The sequence below is a fragment of the Tachypleus tridentatus genome, chromosome 1 (genome assembly GCF_004210375.1).
Source record: "Tachypleus tridentatus isolate NWPU-2018 chromosome 1, ASM421037v1, whole genome shotgun sequence".
NCBI classification, from domain to species: domain Eukaryota; kingdom Metazoa; phylum Arthropoda; class Merostomata; order Xiphosura; family Limulidae; genus Tachypleus; species Tachypleus tridentatus.
In genome coordinates, this window is record NC_134825.1 from 158,748,376 (window position 1) to 158,768,092 (window position 19,717).

The 19,717-nt window shown below is 30.3% G+C and overlaps 1 protein-coding gene across 6 annotated transcripts in view; it reads left to right on the forward strand.

The window, feature by feature from the left end:
* LOC143228823 (echinoderm microtubule-associated protein-like 2) overlaps positions 1-19,717 on the forward strand; it is a 58,531-nt gene that overhangs the window by 21,537 nt on the left and 17,277 nt on the right. For 5 of the 6 annotated variants that reach the window (XM_076460214.1, XM_076460230.1, XM_076460235.1 and 2 more), the window contains exons 2-15: positions 166-312; positions 986-1,514; positions 2,144-2,212; positions 4,998-5,023; positions 5,666-5,795; positions 8,402-8,551; positions 9,929-10,001; positions 10,917-10,934; positions 11,609-11,710; positions 12,771-12,875; positions 13,045-13,179; positions 14,656-14,755; positions 18,183-18,340; positions 18,602-18,727. In XM_076460214.1, coding sequence (XP_076316329.1) covers positions 166-312; positions 986-1,514; positions 2,144-2,212; positions 4,998-5,023; positions 5,666-5,795; positions 8,402-8,551; positions 9,929-10,001; positions 10,917-10,934; positions 11,609-11,710; positions 12,771-12,875; positions 13,045-13,179; positions 14,656-14,755; positions 18,183-18,340; positions 18,602-18,727 — 1,868 coding nt within the window. The remainder of the gene's footprint in view (positions 1-165; positions 313-985; positions 1,515-2,143; positions 2,213-4,997; positions 5,024-5,665; positions 5,796-8,401; positions 8,552-9,928; positions 10,002-10,916; positions 10,935-11,608; positions 11,711-12,770; positions 12,876-13,044; positions 13,180-14,655; positions 14,756-18,182; positions 18,341-18,601; positions 18,728-19,717) is intronic. The other variant, XM_076460208.1, reaches the window with a different exon arrangement.

A 19,717-nucleotide genomic window follows, 5' to 3' on the forward strand; every position in this document is an offset into this window, starting at 1 on the left:
AGAACTTTTGCACAGCAACTCAGTTGCAGTAGTTTACAGTTGGTTGCTGTGTGTAAGTTGTAGTTCACGTAGCGAGAGGTATTGTGTGAATAACAGTGTAACATTTCTCTTAGCATCGTAGCATCTCGGTGATATTTCTGATATGTACTTGTTGATACATTTCAGAGTATATATTTACTAATGGAGCAGATCCATTAGAAAGCAGGATAATTGAATTAGAGAAGAAGGTTCAAGATCAAGCTGATGAAATAGACTGCCTAAAGAGTACAATAGCTGATGTACTTCGACGGGTGAACCAAATTGAGGGAAGAGGTTAGAAAAGATATACATAATTTACACTTTACGTACACTAGGAAGTATAAGCTTGCTTAATGTTCTGTATTTCTTTAATAAATTTGAATTAACTTGATTTATTTTGATGCTTGTGTTTGCTTATGTATAAATATAATTACATCAGTTCTTTATGTTGGATAAAGTGTAAAAAATTCAAAGTTAGCCCCTTGAATAAAATTCGCTCATTTAGTTAGTGAAATATGTTTGGTACAAAGTATTGTGTGCGACCTGAGGCTGAAAGATGTTTATATACCACTTGGTGCTATTCAGTTTTATAAAATCGTAAGTATGTATCCTGATTTATTAACATTCAGAAATAAGTAAACTAAAAATAATTATCTGTTTTAAACTATTATCCCACATATAATGTGAGTTTTTGTAAACAAGAAAATATTATGACTTTGAAACTTTGTTCACTTTTATCAGTTGTTATATGATTATTTGTTGTTGTCTTTTTTTTCTGTTTCTTTTTTTCAGGAAATACAGTGATATTTAGTTCTGTACCACTAGAGTAGATGTCACTACTACCTTGTTAAGGTAGATATAGTTGTGCTATTCTAAAATATGTCTGATTTTTAAATATAAACATCAAAGGTAATATAAATGTTTATATATATATATATTACCAACAGTATCTTTCTCTCCCTTGTAGCTGTTGTTATTACAAACAATAGCATCTCCACTCCCAAAGAGATGATTTCCTCATCACGCCCTAGTTACAGAACTCCAGCCAACAATGTACATGAAGTGCTTGATGGGAACAGGACAGAGAGGTCCCAGCATGCACTTTCCTTTCAACAAAGAAATAATAGGCAGCATTCATTGTCAACCACTGATACTAAAAATCATGGAGGAAGATTATCAGATCCAAAATCTAATCACCACTCCACAGCCAACAAAGAAGAGAAGAACCCTACTCGAACGTCGTACATGCCGAAAAGACTGTCGTATCATTTTGCAGGCTCCACAGGCTCTTTACACAGTGAAGGAGGACAGAGTTCAAATTCTCTTTCTTCTAGCTCTTCCTCAGCTACCCTTCAGAATTCTGTTAGGCCAACACCCTCTCCACAACATACACCCTCTCCTAATCGCAGCTATTCAGCATCCACTTCTAACCTTTTGGCTATGAAAAGGTTATCAGGAAGTCAGGAAATTGGTTCACCAATTGGATGTCGTTCAAGGTCTATAAAGTTGTTTTTTGTTTTTTTAACCTAAACTCTCAGTATTAATGTGAGTGTTTGTTGCTCTTGTTTAAAATGGAAAGACTTTTGAAGCTGTGAGCCAATATTCACATTTTGTACTTCTGTTTTTTTGTGAACTTAATTTCTTTGTTTTTGGACATCGACTCACAAATTATCTTAAGAAGAAGCAATTTTACACATTAAGTTAGCTCATTTTGATAATGTAATTTGAGAAATTACATTTTGTTTCTGGACATTAATTCATGAAAATCAAGGAGTTATTAAAATGTTTCACTTTAGAAATATATAAGTCTATATGTTCAACCATATTTTAGTCTCCGAATTATCTAACTGATATATAATTTATATGCAATATTTTATTCTTAATGTTTCAAAATCCCCAGGAGACTGTAAGCAATATATTTTCATTGACAGTCAAAAGTTACTGAAGATGGATGGGTAGTTATTTTTGTTGTTGTTTTTTGTAATTATGTAGTAGTGTTTGTTGTTTTTTTTCAGTGAATAAGAAACATTTAAATGGATAAATAGTACCTTGTTATGTAATTGCATGCTATGTATGTATGATAGAATAGTTTTTTGAAAGAACACTGTACTTTTTCCCTTCCTAGACATGTGACCACAGGATCTCTTTTAAATCTGCATGTCCAAACACCATCTGTTTTGCTGCCCAAGCACGGGTAATGTTGACTGCTGTATAAAGCAGTGGTATTTCTGTTTATGGTAGTGGAGATCTTTGTTGGGAGCAAATTTTCCAATAGTGTTGAATTTAATGTTTCAGGCTTGTTTCTAGAATGTTTGTATGTAAATAATGGTGGTGGTGATCTTTGTTGGTTAGCAAGCTTTCTAACAGTTTTGAATTTAACATTTCAGGCTTGTTTCTAGAATGTGTTTAAATGGTGATGGTGATTTTTAGGAAGCTTTCTGGCATGTGTTGAACTTAATATTTCAGGCTTGTTTTTAGAATATTTGTGGATTAATGGTGGTGGTGAAGCTTAAACAACAATATCTATTAGCTTAGGAATATTTTATGAAAGTTAGTGGTGATGGTGGTTTACTTTTGCTAGCAAACTTTGTAGATAGTAAATGCTTTGGCAGAAAATAATTAATTTTATGTTAATGGTGGTGGTGGTCTCATATCACAAACAAATGTATTTGACTGTTTTACAGCTAACACTGTATAATTATTAGGTTGAAATTTGCTTTAACTTGTGGTGTGGTGTTCTACAACATTAAATAACTTCTGTGACTGTTGCAACCAAATATTTAAGAATGTATGATTTGAAATAGTTCTTTTGGGTTCATGGTAATAGTGATTTTGTCAATAAAAACTGTGTTACTTACTATTGCTGGTCTGCAAGCACTTTTGCAAGTAGTGTTAGCTGCAAAGTTCCAGATGTGTTTATTGTGAAAATGTTTTGTGCTGGTACCATAGCTGAACTTTTTTAAAATTTTGTTCATAATTTTGGACTGTTGGTGGTGGTAATGTAATAACTCAGTGTTAAAAGTTTTTTATGATAAAACTGAAGAAGCTTAACTTGCTTTAAAATGTTTTTGTTTCTGTTGTGGTGGTGCTAATGTAACTAACAATTAGCAAGATATTTCTGCAGTAGAATTATGGAAGCCAAAGTTTAAATTGCTTAAATTTATAACATCATTGTGTTATTGTTGGGGTGGTGTTGATAAGCTCTGTTGGATAACACATTTTGTTACTCTAGTGTTTAAGATAAATTTAAAATGGCACTTTGCTGATAATTAACATGAAGTTGTTATAAGTAAAACTCAGAACTGATTATTTTTTATGTTATTGTTGTTTAAATAATTGAGTAAACTAATCTGATTATGTGAACATGTATATTTGGATGTATTATTATTGTGTAATTTTTAATTTTGTTTAATTTAAATTTTGTTGTATGGCAGCTGCAAGGATTGAAACTCCTGAAATAAGGGGAAAGTGAAGTGTTAAACTTGTAAAGACAAATATCACTATGGTATTTATAGTTGTAATATTTCGTAGTTTTTATAACTGTAGTATTTCATGGTATTTATAGTTGTAGTATTTCATGGAATTTGTAGTTGTAATATTTGGTGGTTTTTATAACTGTAGTATTTCATGGTATTTATAGTTGTAGTATTTCATGGAATTTGTAGTTGTAATATTTTGTGGTTTTTATAACTGTAGTATTTCATGGTATTTATAGTTGTAGCTCTTCATGGTATTTGTAATTGTAATATTTGGTGGTTTTTATAACTGTAGTATTTTATGGTATTTATAATTGCAGTACTTCATTGTATTTAGAGTTGTAGTACTTCATGGTATTTATATTTGTTGTACCTCATGGTATTTATAATTGTAGTATTTCATGGTATTTATAATTGTTGTACCTCATGGTATTTATATTTGTTGTGCTTTATGATATTTATAATTGTGGTATTTAATGGTATTTTCATGTATAAAGTTTTGTTTAGCTAATGTTTTTAACCAAAGTTTTTCCATCCAGCTATTCTGTAACCTAATTCTTAAAATAAATTATCTACACAATGGTTTATTAGTTTAGACTTCTTGTGTGCAAGAGAAAAAAAATTACCTTTATAATGCAGATGCTTTAGTATATATATAAATTATTTTGTTTGGTATTTCCAGAAAATGCATGGTTTTTAATGTATGTCACTATCATACTGTAATATTAGGATGTATCTTTCACAGCTATAGTGACCAGTATGTGTATCATTATGTACTTTCTTATCAGTCCTGAGAGAAAGAGTTTTCATATTTGTTGTGTAAAAATTTCTACCATAATATTATATTCTTATCTATAGATTATTATAGTCATATGAAGATACTAAAGTGTAGAACATGTATTTTTTCTTACTTTATTCCATACCTTCCTTGACTGTTAATGTGAACTTTGGCTCATTATATCAAGGTTTCATTAAAGTATTCACTACTAGAAGTTTCCTGTATGTAAATTGGTTTATAAATATAGCTTAATAGTAATTGAGTTGATTATAACTTATACTTACTGATATATCTCTTTCATGTGCTAGATATTTTCTTTAATATTGTACTGTTACGGTTGTTAGGTATATATGGATACTGCATCTATATAAGTTTAATATTCTCTTTAACTTACCTACCAAATAAGTGGATTTTATCATTTTATTTTTTGTACCCATTTTCAGTTAGTATTTTAATCTGTTTTAAATCTGAGGTTTAAAGAATTGTTGTTTGTCAATTATTCTCATGTGGATGTTTTCCTGATTTAACAAGTAATAAATAGGTAACCATAGTATTGTTATCTTATTAAATCATAGGGAAATAATATTATAAGATATATTTTAAAATCATTTGTATATATCCATATTTGTTATCAGGCAGAAATAATACTGTGAAATATACTTTAAAATACTATTCATTATTCACACAAAACAAATGTTAATCATTGGTATGCTTTTTTTTTTCAGCACAAAAGAAATTAACTTAAATTCTGGTAAGTTTTGAATGTTGGTTTTCAAAGTTTGTGATTTAGATAATGTGAAAAACTTATTTTTAGAGAAGGTAATTTTTAAAAATGAAGTCAGCTACATTATTTAAAGAAAATTAATATATTCATTCATAGTTTATGCTTTGCTAGCCAGTTACAACAGGATGAAAGAAAATGTGTTGATAATATCACATTAAAGTATTTTTTTCAGAAGATTGTTGTGTGTAATTATAAAGTTTTAATTTGCTATAATACCTGATATCCAACAAAGAGCTTGTTATTATATTCTGTTTATTATTTATTTTATCATCTTTCATTTGTAACACAGTTTTAAGTTTTCTTTCTGAAAACAAGTATTTACCAATTAAATTCTTGAGCTGGGATACTGTTTGTATTGAAGTGTTTAAATCTTTCTTAAGATAAAAATAAATGGTTAAAAATCACTGTAAAGATAAAGTGTTATATGGTAACTGTTTTGATCGAACAATTTTTCAGGCCTTGGTTGAGGTTATCTGATTAAGAAACAACTACATAATTCCTTTTTTTTTCCATTTTGTCATTTTATCCATTCTTTTTATTTTCAGACCTTATGATGGTGTAGAGGCATTTTTTTTTAATTTCTGTTGCTTAAAACTTGTTTGATTACAGAGGAAGGAATACTAAAAATGTATCTGCGAGGCCGGCCAATTGTAATGCACATCCCATCTGATTACCTACAGAATTACACTCCAAGTAAAGTGAACAATGCTCCCCTGGAACGACTCTGTTTAGAGTGGGTGTATCCTTTTGATACTAGCACATTTAGTTTCCTTTACCTTTTATATATCTTTGAACTCTGCCTCCACAAATATCTGTATTGAAATATTTAAGTTCAGTAATAAATAATTTTCAGTAGAATGTACTTAAGCAGGTATAAAATATGCATATAGCAGCTCTTAAACCTTCACTAACATGTTTATATATATATATAGTAACATGATAAATGCTGCTTTAGATAAAAAACAAACAAAAGAACAACTGTTTAATTCAAAAGGTTGTTTAGAGAATTCAGTTTAATATTATTGTGTTGATAATACTATAGATATTTGTTTGTAAATTTTGTCAGTAGCAGAGATATGTAATTGGAGTTGATTGAGTTGAAACTATGTTTGTCAGACTGAATTATTCTAATAAGCTCAGTTAATGGACAGAATTAATAGAAAATGGCAAAAAAATAAATTGATAATTTGGAATTTAAACCAGAACAGTCAACAGGTCAAGTTCATCTGTGTTGAAGTGAGAAGTAGACTATTTGTAGGAACATGTTTTCTTACAAAGAATTAGGTAGGTGATGTGTAGTTGCCATGTTAGCTAAATTGTACAGTTAATGAAACATGTCTTATCACTGATTGGTGTTTGTTTGTTAGATCTTACCAAACTAAGTATTTTATGAGCTTGTACTTTGATATATTACTCCTTGAACATCTGAGTCAGCAGTTGAAGACTTAATATTTTGAATAACTAATATTTGTTATAAATAATTATGAATATGTTTGTGGATGAAATGCTTTGTTACAAACAATAATACACCTTTAACATTTCTACTGAGGTGTAATACTTCATGACAAACAGCATTGAACTGGTCCACTAATTTAATGACATATGACAAGCAGTAATAAACCTTTCAGTTGATGATATATTTCATGATTAATTTTGAGCTAGTCTACTGTTTTAATGCTCTATGACCAGCAGCAGTGAACTTGTTTATAACCAGTACTTTGTGAAAAAATATTGATGACCTGCTTTATGATGAGTATTAGTAGACTTTTCTATTAACCCTTTCACAATTGGTTGTGGGTCATCACGTTTGTTGAACTACTATTTTATGACTTTACGTTACTAAGTTTGGAACTCAAATTACTAATATGAACAAGCTAGAATATAAAACAAGAACCTATCTTTTTATTTTGCTAAGATATAGCTTATGTACTGAATCAAACCTCTTTCCAATTCAAAAATGAACCTTTATATACATTTACTTCAATATATGATGAAATAACCAGTGAACAGCTTAGAATGTTTTTCTCATGGTTTTCTCAGCCATTTTAATTTGTGAAAAGACTTCCATGTTCTTTCAAACCAAAATTTTAAGAAGGCAAGTTGTGTTGTTAGTCTGCTTTAAGTTTCATATATTTTAAAGTATAAATACATACTAGTTATTAAGCGTAATAAATTACAGTGGAATTCTGTGGTATCAGTATAGTTATTTATTATTTTTTCTTTATTCAACTGTATTTATAAAACTTAAAAAAAATTTGTTTGAAATCCTCCACATGCAATATTTTAAAAGGCTTAGCAGCCTGTGTCCAGCAGCAACGAAGTTTAAAGGTCAGAACGAGAAGAGATAATTATTTGCTTTACTTTTTGATTTATTGCTCTATACTTCAAGAACAATAATTTTAGTAATGTTCTATGACAAATGGTGATGAACCCGTCTACTGATGTAATGTTCTATGGCAAGTAATGATGAACCTGTCTACTGATGTAGTGCTTTGTGACAAACATTAGTGAACTTTTCTATTAATGTAATACTGTGTGATCAAGTGTTAATAAACCTATCCACTGATGTAATGTTCTATGGCAAATGGTGATGAACCCGTCTACTGATGTAATGTTCTATGGCAAATGGTGATTAACCTGTCTACTGATGTAGTGCTTTGTGACAAACATTAGTGAACGTTTCTATTAATGTGATACTGTGTGATCAAGCGTTAATAAACTTATCCACTGATGTAATGCTTTATAACAAGAATTAATTAACATACCTATTAATGTTATGCTGATTGTTTAGGTGTACTTAGAAAGATATAATAAGAAATTGTTTTTAGAAATTATTATGGTTATACATTATACCTTAATAATTGTGGCATCGGAAAATATACCAAGTAATTGAAAGGTAAGTTTTGTGCAAATATGGAATGGGTGAGTACAAACAGTATATTGAACAGTTTTATTTATATTCAGGTAAGTTGCATTCCATCTGTTTCAAGACAAACATATAATCCCATTGTTTTCATACTTACACACTCATATTGATCCAACAAATGGTGTTTCTTTTTTTAAGAACTAGCACTTTTCTGTTGTCACTAGTACAAAACTATTTGTTTTTCAGCAAAGGACAATAGTGCAAGCTTCAGTCATTTCATTTTCTGTACATCAAGTAAAGATAATGTGTTGGAAGTATTTTTGTTGGCTAAACCATTGATCCTCATGGATAAGTTTTCATAAGCTGTTATAAATAACTTTGTCTGTGACTTTGTTTTAGCATATGACAAACCTTTATTATGAACATGCTTGTAGTAGATATGATGAACTGTTATAGTACCCTTGACCCATGGAACACAGTTATGGCTACAGAGGAAGGGATTGCCGATCCAACCTTCACTTTCTGCCTACAGGGGAGATGGTGTATTTTATAGCTGCTGTTGTTGTTCTGTACAATGTAGATGAACAGACCCAGCGTCATTATTTAGGTCACACTGATGATGTGAAGTGGTGAGCATCCGTAACTTCCAATTGAACAAGCTAACTACTATAACTCTAAATTATTAACCACCTTTATTATACAAATACTAGTTAATAGTCTGTAACATCATAATAAAGTTCACAAAAAGACAAAAACTTGTAATGATTAGAATAAATTCATCATTATTTGGGAGCCTCTGTAGTTATCAATATTTTCAGTTATAAAGGCCAATGATAACTTCCAGTGTTTGGCAAGCTTAGGTAACTAGAATATTTTTAAATTCTTAAAGCTAATGAAATGAATGATGCAAAATAATACTTATAACTAATATATATTGATATAAAGTACATTTCAGAATGCTTTTAGTATATGTCTAAATCAATTCAATTAGCTGATGGTTGGTGGAAGTTCCTAACAGAGATCGTCTAGTTTAAAATTATTTTTACGTTTTTCCTTATGAAATGATGAATTTATAGTCCTATATTTTGTAAGTTTTTGCCTTGTATGTATCCTGTTCTTAAACATTCAATTAATCCCGACACATAACTGCATTATTTATATCCTGTTGTTTTATATAAAATTAAGAGTAAAGTTAAAAGAAATGTTAAAGTATGTACATAAAGATGCTTCATTTGTGCACTAATTAATTGATGCAATGGGACTATTACAATTAAGAAATTCTGAAGCTAATACTTTGATTGATTATTTAATTTGTGATGTCTTGAATAACTGAAATACTTTGTTAATAAACTTTGTCAGCACTGCTTAGATCATGGTAAAGTTTTTTGTCATTTTACCCGTCCCACCAAACATGCTTGCCATTTCAACTGTGGGTATGTTATAATGTGATGGTCAATCCCACTATTTGTTGGTAAAAGAGTAGCCCAAGAGTTGGCGGTGGGTGGTGACGACTAGCTGCCTTCCCTCTAGTCTTACACTGCTAAATTAGGGATGGCTAGTGCAGGTAGCCCTTGAGTAGCTTTGCACAAACTTAAAAAAACAAAACAATATTTGTCATTTGTGAAACATGTTATGCCAGAAAAACTTAAACATCATTGGTTTTTTTTTGTATGAAATGCCTGGTGGTGTTGTATAAAAGTTTTGGTTACAAATGATCATAGGTTAGAATCTCCATTATGCATTTTATGATGTATCACTGATCACTTTGTTTGTGATAAAACTGAATATATTTTGAAAATATGATGTACAGAATATTCTGAGATTCTTTTAAACTACCATTGATTATTATATGTATTTTGTAATTCATAATGTTTTATAAAACCAAAATATGTATTTGGGATTTCTATTTTGTGACTACACTGATATTTTTTACATAATGAGGTAGAAAAACTTATAAAGAGCATAAATTTTGAAATATTTCTATGTTTTACTGTGATGTGTTGTAGCTTGGCAGTTCATCCAAACAAACTGATCCTTGCCTCTGGTCAGGTAGCAGGTGTTAATCGGAGAGAAAGAAGGGTAAGTTAGTGTATTTTAAAGAAAGTTGTGATGGTCAGTATTTTATGATAGGGAAAGAAGGGTAAAGTTAGTGTATTTTAAAGAAAGTTTTGATGGTCAGTATTTTATGATAAGGAAAGAAGGGTAAGTTAGTGTAAAATTTTAGTATTCATAATTAATTATTTTAATATGAAAAAGTGACAGTATACTTTTCTAACGTTAGTTAAAAAATACATGTTCTAAAATGGGATTTTGCAAACGTTTGTAATAAGTAGTGTAAAGTTAAGGTAAGCTGGTATATGTAAATTTTACAAAATAGTTCAAAATACTGTTTTTTTATTAGTAAAAAATATATAATTCAAGGTCATGCTGTTTTATTGAGTTTCTTCCACAGAATTATTGTATAACTGAATATCGTGTAACATTTGCTTGTCTGTGTGTGTTTATGTTTATATATGTATTAAACCATAACATAAACTTTGTGTTTATACCATTAAAAGATACATTTTGATAATAAATTTCCCTTTAAAAAAACTAAAATTTAAATCAAGGTAAGTGTTTCTTTTCAACATTAATCCTAATAAAATTACTAAAATCATTTAGCATATAATGTAAAAATGTAGCAAAATAATGTAAAATATTAGCAAGCATTTTGCTGCTCATTTTTTTTTTTTCTTCTAATTGCAAAGTGATAATAAACTTTCTTAATGTTAAGGCCTGTATTGTTTCTATAACAGCTAAAATAAAGTTCAGAAGAAAAGAATCTGAAGGTAGAAAACTGTAATACATTCTATTTGTCGTTATAAAATGGTATTTTATTATTTTAAACAGAAGACTTCATTTGATTGTGTTATGCTTGTTCATGTTGTTTCATTGTTAGTAAAAAGTTTTGATCTTTTAAATATTTTTTCTTTTTTTTATTTTTTCCATGTTCAGCCCAGAATTGTGGAACGGGTAAAGTGACTTTCTTATTTGTTTTGCTCTTGTCTTTTGTATGCGACTAATTATTTAATTAATATCAAGGAATCAAACACAAGATGTTTTTAGTAGAATTCAACCTGGTGTTGTACACAGTTTATTCAAAATAATAGTATAGACTTTTATAATATTTTGTGTACAATTTGAAGAGTATAGATGAAGTGACACAGTGGAATTTGCAGCATATAATTTTTTATAACCCATCTCCTTTAACAAAGTTTAAAAATTTATAACACAAAAATATTTTTTAAGTTTTAAGATGATCTCCTTTTAACAAAGTTTAAATATTTATAACACAGATTTGTTTAAGTTTTAAGATTTTTAAAAATGCAATTAAAATATTGTAATTTTTTTATATCCCATTTCCTTTAACAAAGTATAAAAATTAATAACACAAAAATAGTTTTTTTAAGTTTTAAGATGTTTAAAAATGCAGTTAAATGATCTTTAAGGACTTTATGGAAAACTAAATTTGTAATGTTGTTATAACAAAAACAACCAATACTGGTTTTTGTGAACAAAACTGAAAGCAGTAAATAAATGCATGATTTACATGTGTTAAAACGTTTAAATTTATAGTCAGAAACAAACTTATTCAATATAAATACTTGTTTGACATTTTGGTGATACATTTCCTTTGTTCACTTCAGCCTCATATCCGAGTTTGGGATTCTGTTAGCCTCAATACCCTACATGTGATAGGTGTTGGAGAGTTTGAGCGGGCTGTTTGTTGTGTTGCATTTTCTAAAGCTGTAAGTGTATATTTTAAACTGCTAGGTGTGTTATAAATGAATTAAACAGTAATTTGACATTAAACAATATTTAAGGAAATACACAACAACAGTTCTTCATGTTTACAAGATGCCTAAAAACAGTAAATGGTCCACACCAAACAGTCCAGAAGACCAATTAGTAACCTTATGTTATATTTTGTTTCCTTGTTTACAAAATTGGTCAATAACAGTTAATTTGTATTTTCTGAATTGTACCATTTTTCTATCGATAAAACAATTTTGCTGATTAAACTGAGACATGTTTACTGTGTGCTATTGTACTATCACCATCTCTGATCAGTACAGAAGTCATTGTGTTGTACAGAAAGAAGTTTTCATCAGATGCAATTTATTGTGACCACATTTGCTAAACCACTTGTTAGTTTGAACTTGGTAATAATTACTACCTGATATTATAGTTTAAACTTTAAAACAGTGACTTGGATTTTTAAATTACAAATATTTGATATCTATATCTAACAGTATAGTGGAAAAATGATAGTGTATGATATTGCTTTTGTAGCCCAATTAAATTATTGGTGTTATAGCAGCCAACAAAAATCACATAGAATTATCTGTGTTCATAAACAACTGATGTCATAGTCAATGCCATGAAAAATAATAACAGGTTCTGAATTCAAAAATTTTTATTTTCCTTGATAAGAAAGAAAAGACCAGTGGAGAGCCCAAAACAGCAAGCATCATGACAGACTTGTTGGGAGCTCTAACTTTCATAGAATATTTTACAGGTATTTTTAGGCATCTATTTGATGACCACCATCAAACATGAAGGACTGACTGCAAGAATAATTCTTGTTTTTCAAAACTATTGGAATTGTTCAGGAAAATAAACTTATTGTGTAAGAAAGCAAAGAAACTTTGATTGTGACACCTTTCTTCAAATTTAAATTCTGCAATCTTTAATAGAATTAACATAAAAAAATATTTTGTAGTGGAAATTTATATTCCAAGGAAAATATTAGAGACTGAATAAAAGTGTTGATGGTTGAAAATAAACATCTTCTTTTTTATTTATAAGGATGGTGGTTCACTCTTGTGTGCTGTAGATGATTCACCTGAGCACACAATATCAATTTGGGAATGGCACAAAGGGGAAAAAGGCCACAAAATCACCGAAACCAAGGTATTATTATATTCACAGACAAAAGCTATGGAATAAAACATATCTTACATGTTTCACTTTTCAAACAAGTATGATCAAGTAAGATCATAAGAGTTTTGTAACAGTTACTTCTCTAAGAAATGTAAATAATTAAGGAGAATTTCAAGTTTTTTCTCCTCTTTCTTATCAGAGTTCCTCTGACACTGTGCTGGCTGCTGAGTTTCACCCAATGGACCGTTACACATTAGTTACATTAGGGAAAGGTCATGTCCATTTCTGGAGCCTAGAATGTGGAACATTAGTGAAAAAACTAGGACTGTTTGAGGTTATTTCTTGATGCTTTTAAAAAATAATTGATTTTATTATTTTTTGGTGTGAAAATATTTTGTTTTGAATCTTTAAAGCTCAGATTGGAAAATTTATAAAATAACATACCTGTGTGTTTTATATGATAAAAAACAAGTAACTTCAGACATAAATTTTATTAAAACAATGGAAGTCTCTCTTCATAATTATTATGTAAAATATTATTGTTTATTTCTGTTTTTGAAGAAGTTTTGCTAGGTTTTCTTTGAACCCTGTACTAGAGAGAAATACTGCAATTATATATTTAGTATATGGAGGATGTTTTCCTTAACTCTACAACTTAGTTACTAAAACTTTTTAAGCTTTAACTCCAAAGAGTTATTTTGGATAAATCATTTTATATTTCACTGTATTCACCAATGTTTGTTCTCTTGAATAATTTTTATTATCTCAAGTGTTTTGAACTTGAAGAAATGTCTGTTACTTGTTGCTGTGTGGGTGATATGTATTTGATAATAACATTTTTTATTATAAATTTTAGATGTTAGGGTGCTCGAATAGCAATTAACAGATTGTAGCATCCAACGTCTTGGCTGAACTTGCTTGTTCTTTCAGATGTGGTAGTGCTATGAAGTATTATTGGTAAAGGGTGTTCCAAGAGTTGGTCGTGTTAAGCAGCCACCTTATAATTTATTATTTCAAAATTAGAGATGGTAATCCTTAATTAGCTTTATGCTAAATTTAGTAACAAATAAAATAAAAAACAATTTGGTGGAAATGCTTTATCATGCCAGCTTGGTTAATTATCTAATCATACTATTCTAATAATTTGAATTTGGAACTAATGACAGTTTTCAGTCGCTTTTACTTCATGTGATTTCATGACTTAAGTTAAATTCACTGAGTAAACTAACTTACATAAACAGTAACACTTAAATATTACTGCTACATTATGTATTTTCATGATAATTGCACTTCTTAAAATTATAACATGAATAAATATGGTAGGAAAATTAAACAACTTGTTTGAGTATATTTGGTAAAATAAAAGCTTAACATAAGTGAACAATTTACTTTAATTTTTTATTGGTGAAGATATATGGACTTACTTTTTTTCTAAAAACTTAACTCCCACTCATTTATGTGTTAACTTGTGAGATCTAGTGTTTTTTACTAACATCCACAAAAAGTAATGACCGTTAAAACAGAAATTCGCATTCCAAAAGTGTAGAAAATACTCCTTACTTTCTGCATTTACATGCTATTGTAATAGTTTGCCATTTGAACAAGACTGATGTGACTGGAGTTCCATTAATTTCTTACTTTAGTTTCTCATGTAAAATACATGAGAGATCTGGTTGTTTGTGTGAGAAGTGAGATACTTAACTGTCCCTCTGTATAGTTTTATTATATGGCAAATGTTAGTTCTCAAAATTTTGTGTTTGTGAAAGCAATACTAAAACAAAATATATCTGTATTTGGTTTTGTATTGCAGAAACAAGACAAACCTAAATATGTACTCTGCATGGCATTCACAGATGTTGGTGATATACTGACTGGAGATTCTAATGGCAATATCATTGTGTGGTCCAGAGGTTGGTTTCTGTGGTTTCATATGTTTTGGATGAATCATTACATAAATACATGCTTGGTTTGTTATTTTTGTACTTTTCTAATTTAATTTTTGTTTTTGAAGTTTAGATTTTAAACACTTGAAAAACTGTTTCCAATATGGTGCTGTACTTCCTCTCACATAAATAGCTATTCTTGTTCAGTGCTGCCCTTTATATGCAAAAATGTTTTTATATATGCTACAAGCCTTTTATCTTCCCATCAATGGAACTGAGTGATTCCAATTGATATCTTATGCAAATTATCATGTGTCAACCCTCCCCTATTAAGAGCATGACATACTCTCATGACATGAAATGTAACTTTTCTGCTCACTTTTGCTGAACTATCATTTCTTGTTTGGCTGTTCTTGTGTTCACACATTTTTCTCTCTTGGTTCTCTTTATGGGATTCGTTTGTGTAATTTTAATAGTTTAGTTTTGACAGTGGGATTTCTTCATTACTTTTCTTTCCTTTACACTGAAGAAATTTACTAATTTAACTTAATTTTCCAGTCTTTATTTTTTCTCACATTCACATATTTTACATTAAATACTTCTGTTTGATTTATGTATTTCTACAATGAATTTTGATGTTTGTGCTCCCACTTTGGGTGTCATACATCTGGAACTATTTTCACGTGCTGCAGATGGGAAAGACCAATTGTTGAATTTCTCTGCTATTGTTCATCATGAGATTGATGATTACAAGGTTCATCCTTCTTCCCCTGAACTTCACTAATCCTCCTAAACAAGCTGAACCTGTTTGGGCTAACAAAGATTTGGTAGCCTTTTTACACAACTTGATTTTGTTGTGTCTTTTCCTTCCCTTCCTGTAAAATCATCTAGTTCTAGAACAGTATTTTTCAACATGTTGACTCATTTGTTGTTTTCAGCTCTCACTTTACACATGTAGTTTCACTGTTGTTGGGATTTTCTTGGTCATGATTCAACCTTGTCTTGGGTATATTTACTGCCTTTTTCTTTTTAGGACTTCCACGTTATTACTTAAGTGATATGTTTTGAATCATGTATTTGAGACTTTGGAATTTTGTATGTAATTTGTGCATCAACACTTTACTCTTTTTCTATGATTCCACATTTGTTGCAGTTGGAGGCACAATAAGCTCCTATTCCTTTCCTGTTGTGATCTTTATCTACCTGTCCTTGTCCCCCTTCATCATTTTATTCAATGTCAATGGATCAACAGTACAAGAGAATAACCAGAGGGTTCCAGTCCACTGGGAGCTTGACTGTATGATTATGTTACTATTTGATGAGATTTTAACTACAGATCCATAGATTCTTTGGGGTTTATTAGAGGGAATTGTGCTGTTTCTGGTACCCCTTTCTTTTCTCCATGGATTGGGATCCTGTCAGCAGCCAGTATTTTTGTGAAGTGGTACAAGAGTTTCTGTATCAACAGGTCATTGCATCTATTCTTTATTATTCTCCAAGCTTTTATTTCAGACTCATTATTGTCTTCTCACCATCTGAACTAACCTTTTTTTGCCTCAATCTAATTTTCCATTTGTTCCCCCCTTTTTTTTTAGCTTGGAATAATTTCTCATCCTTAGATGGGCCTTTTCTTAAGGTTCGTAGATGACCAAAAGGAATGTGGTAAATGCTTATTTGCATTATTTTGAAATCTTGTCACTATCTCACTTTCTCTATATTCAAACTACTTTCCCCAGTGATCCTTGTTTCACATTTCCTTATGTCTTCTTTCTTCTATTCACCTGTGGACATTGGTGTTTATGTGCAATGATGTTTCACGAACTCTTTATCCTTCTACATATTTTTTTTCCTTTCTTCAGATAATTTTTTTCTGTAACTCTTCAGTGGCTCATAAGAATAACTCCTCTGTTTAGCTGCTTTTCCTTCCTTCTGCTTCACACCTTTATCCTTGTTCTGCTCTCTGTAGACTTCTGTACCCTGTACATGTTCTTTTATGTTATGTTGCTCATACAATTTTCTTCTGGGGTGTCTGTTCCTGCCTCTTTACACCTTTGCAGTCATCTTCTGTTCATAATCTTTCTCCTCCTATCTTCTCCAGATGGGTTCAGTTCTTCTTTCATTTGGTTCCTTCCTCTTTATCATCTTCCTCCCATCGTTTGTTCCAACTATCTTCTCATCTGATTTGACCTCTTCATTGACATTTCATCTCATCACCCATCTTTAATCAGACATGTGGACTTGTCTGTTTTCTTCATATTACAGTTATCATCCTCATTGGGTTATCATTGTCCATCTATAGCCATTGTAAACTATCAGAAATCAGTAAGATGCTGACTGAGTCAGTTATTTGTTTTTTATTTTTCCTTTTAAGGTATCCTTTTCCCTTTTTTATTGCTCATTGTTTGGATTCTCCTCTGTGTTGAGTGATGCCTGACCAGGCATTCTTTAACAGATCAAATCTGAATTGTAAGGTCATGTCGATTTAGATATTATATCTTCATGGCCACACAGTGCAAACTGTAGAGATGGGGTATTCCATAAGATTGCTTACAGGTTTATCCTTGTGATAAACAAATCTTTGCTCAAAGGCCTGCATTAAAAAATATTTTTTGCATATAAAGGTAACACTGAAGAATAAGAACTATTTATGTGCAAGGAGACAACTTTCTATCAGAAAGTTACAACTTTTGTTGCAAGACTTATTATTGACCAACATGTTGGAATAGTAGGAAAAAATTCTCATTTTCATGGTATTCACAGACTGTAGATAACCTAAGAAAGTTTCCTTTCAGATATCATTGTTTGATACCACATGTAAAGTTAAGAAAACTTTTCCAATCAAAATAAATTATGTTGTATTTGGAATGTTTTTCTTTAGGGCTGTGTATACCTGGGCACAAGCTAACACTGTGGTAGAGCTCTAGATTTCACAATTGAGAATTTATGTTTGTACACATGTATGTAATGTCACAAAATATTCCCCACACTATGTTGTGGATGCAGTTGACTGGCTGACTTCCTTTTGGTCAGTAGTTCATGATTAAGGTCAGTGGTCATGAATATAAAATACAAGTACATCTACCTAGAGCGTAAGAGTTAGACATCACTTTGGCCTTGAGTGTTTCTTTACTTTCTTAATTTTAAAAAGTGAAATATTTTCCACATTATTTGTTATTTCTCTTAAAGGTTGAAATCTAGCAAAATTATAATATATATATTGTATTTGTTTAAAACATTCAATTACATTTGAGTTGGTTTGCTACAATAAATTTTCTTTTTTCTGGATTATGGTTGACTTTGTTGGATGTGATCTCAATGTTTAGTGTGATATAAAACAAATATTTGTACTTATTGTGATTTTGGGCAGTATTTGACTGACGTTAATTGATAATGTAACAAGCGTAAAGAAACTGTATTCAAACCCATTAGTGACAATAAGTTTTAACTTGTTTAGGAAGTAATCGACCAACACATACTCTACATGGTGCTCATCAGGGACCAGTGTTTTCTGTGTGTGTGATGAAGGATGGAACGTTTGTAAGTGGAGGTGGAAAAGACAGGCGAATTGTGGAGTGGGACGATTCTTGTACTAGAACTGGCAGGGGAGCAATGGTTTGAAACAGTTTATTACGTTATTATATAAAGATTATTCAATTTGCTGACATTTGTTTGAAAACAATTGCTGAGACGTTTTTAAATTTGTGAGAAAGCCTTATGTTTCAAAACTTCTAAGTAGAATTTCCGAATCATTTTTCAAATGTGAAATAATTACCTGATTTTACAAATACTTTAACAGAATAGCTTCTAAGTGAAACTGTAGATATTGCTTTTACGTAAAATATACTTTTAAAATTATTTCGTCACTTATGTCAGTTACCAGAAACATCTGGAGGTATTAGAACTCTCACCCAGGGAAAGGGAAGTATGTTACTAGTAGGGACAACGAAAAACTGTATACTGCAAGGAACCATGGCTTTAAACTTCTACACTGTTGCACAGGTAAATCAGATTAGTTTAGACTATAGCAGAATATAGCATACACCAGTATAACTTAACCTAGTTTTCTAAGTAAGAACTGAGCATAATCATATTATTATGCAGTCTTATTTATATTTGTGGAAAAATACAAAATCCATTTACTGTGTAGTGTTCTTGTATTGCTTTGTATAACTTCATATACCTTTCACGTGTTCTTCAAGACAAATATATATTGTAAAGAATATATTATGTAAAGTAGATTGTACCAATAGTTCACAAGCTCTTATGTTTAATTTTTTAGCAGTGTTAATTAAGGCCTAGATGTAACATTAATTTCAGTCTCCAATGAACATTAAAACTTAGTGTTCATTGCATGATTGTATCTATTCTCCATCTATAGAAGGGATTCTTTGTTGTTACAAAATTAATATCAAAGATTTCTGCAGTAATTTTTTGATTCCTATATTTTTAAAAATTGTATTCATAATTATCTATCTTCAGATGTTCATTAATTGAGTTTTTTTTGTCACAAATTCTGTTTCAACACAGTATTTACAAAGCATTCCTTCACCTGAATATAATGTGGGTGATGATTATTGCAGAGGTTAGAGGTTACAGATTTTGTCACATGAGATGTATCAGTCTTTTTATGTAAAACATCTACATTTTCTGTTGTTTTACCTTGGGGTTTTCAGTTTTTTGTGCATGGAAGCCACCATTGTTGTTTGTAGCGAACCTTATGAATGAGACACAATAATAACCTAAAGTAACCTTAATGCAGCCAAACTTTCAGTCTGAATTTATTAAAGATATATTTATCTTTGAATTACAAAGACTAGTCTTCCATCTGCACATAATGTATTTGAATATTAGTTTGCATAATTTTTAGAGGTAACAAATATCACCAGATGAAATGAACCAGTCCTTGTTTTTTAAAAATATAGAAAAAGTGTGACTGATCTGGAAAGTTTAGTTTGGATTTAAATGTTCTAAAAAATGTGACAATCTTGC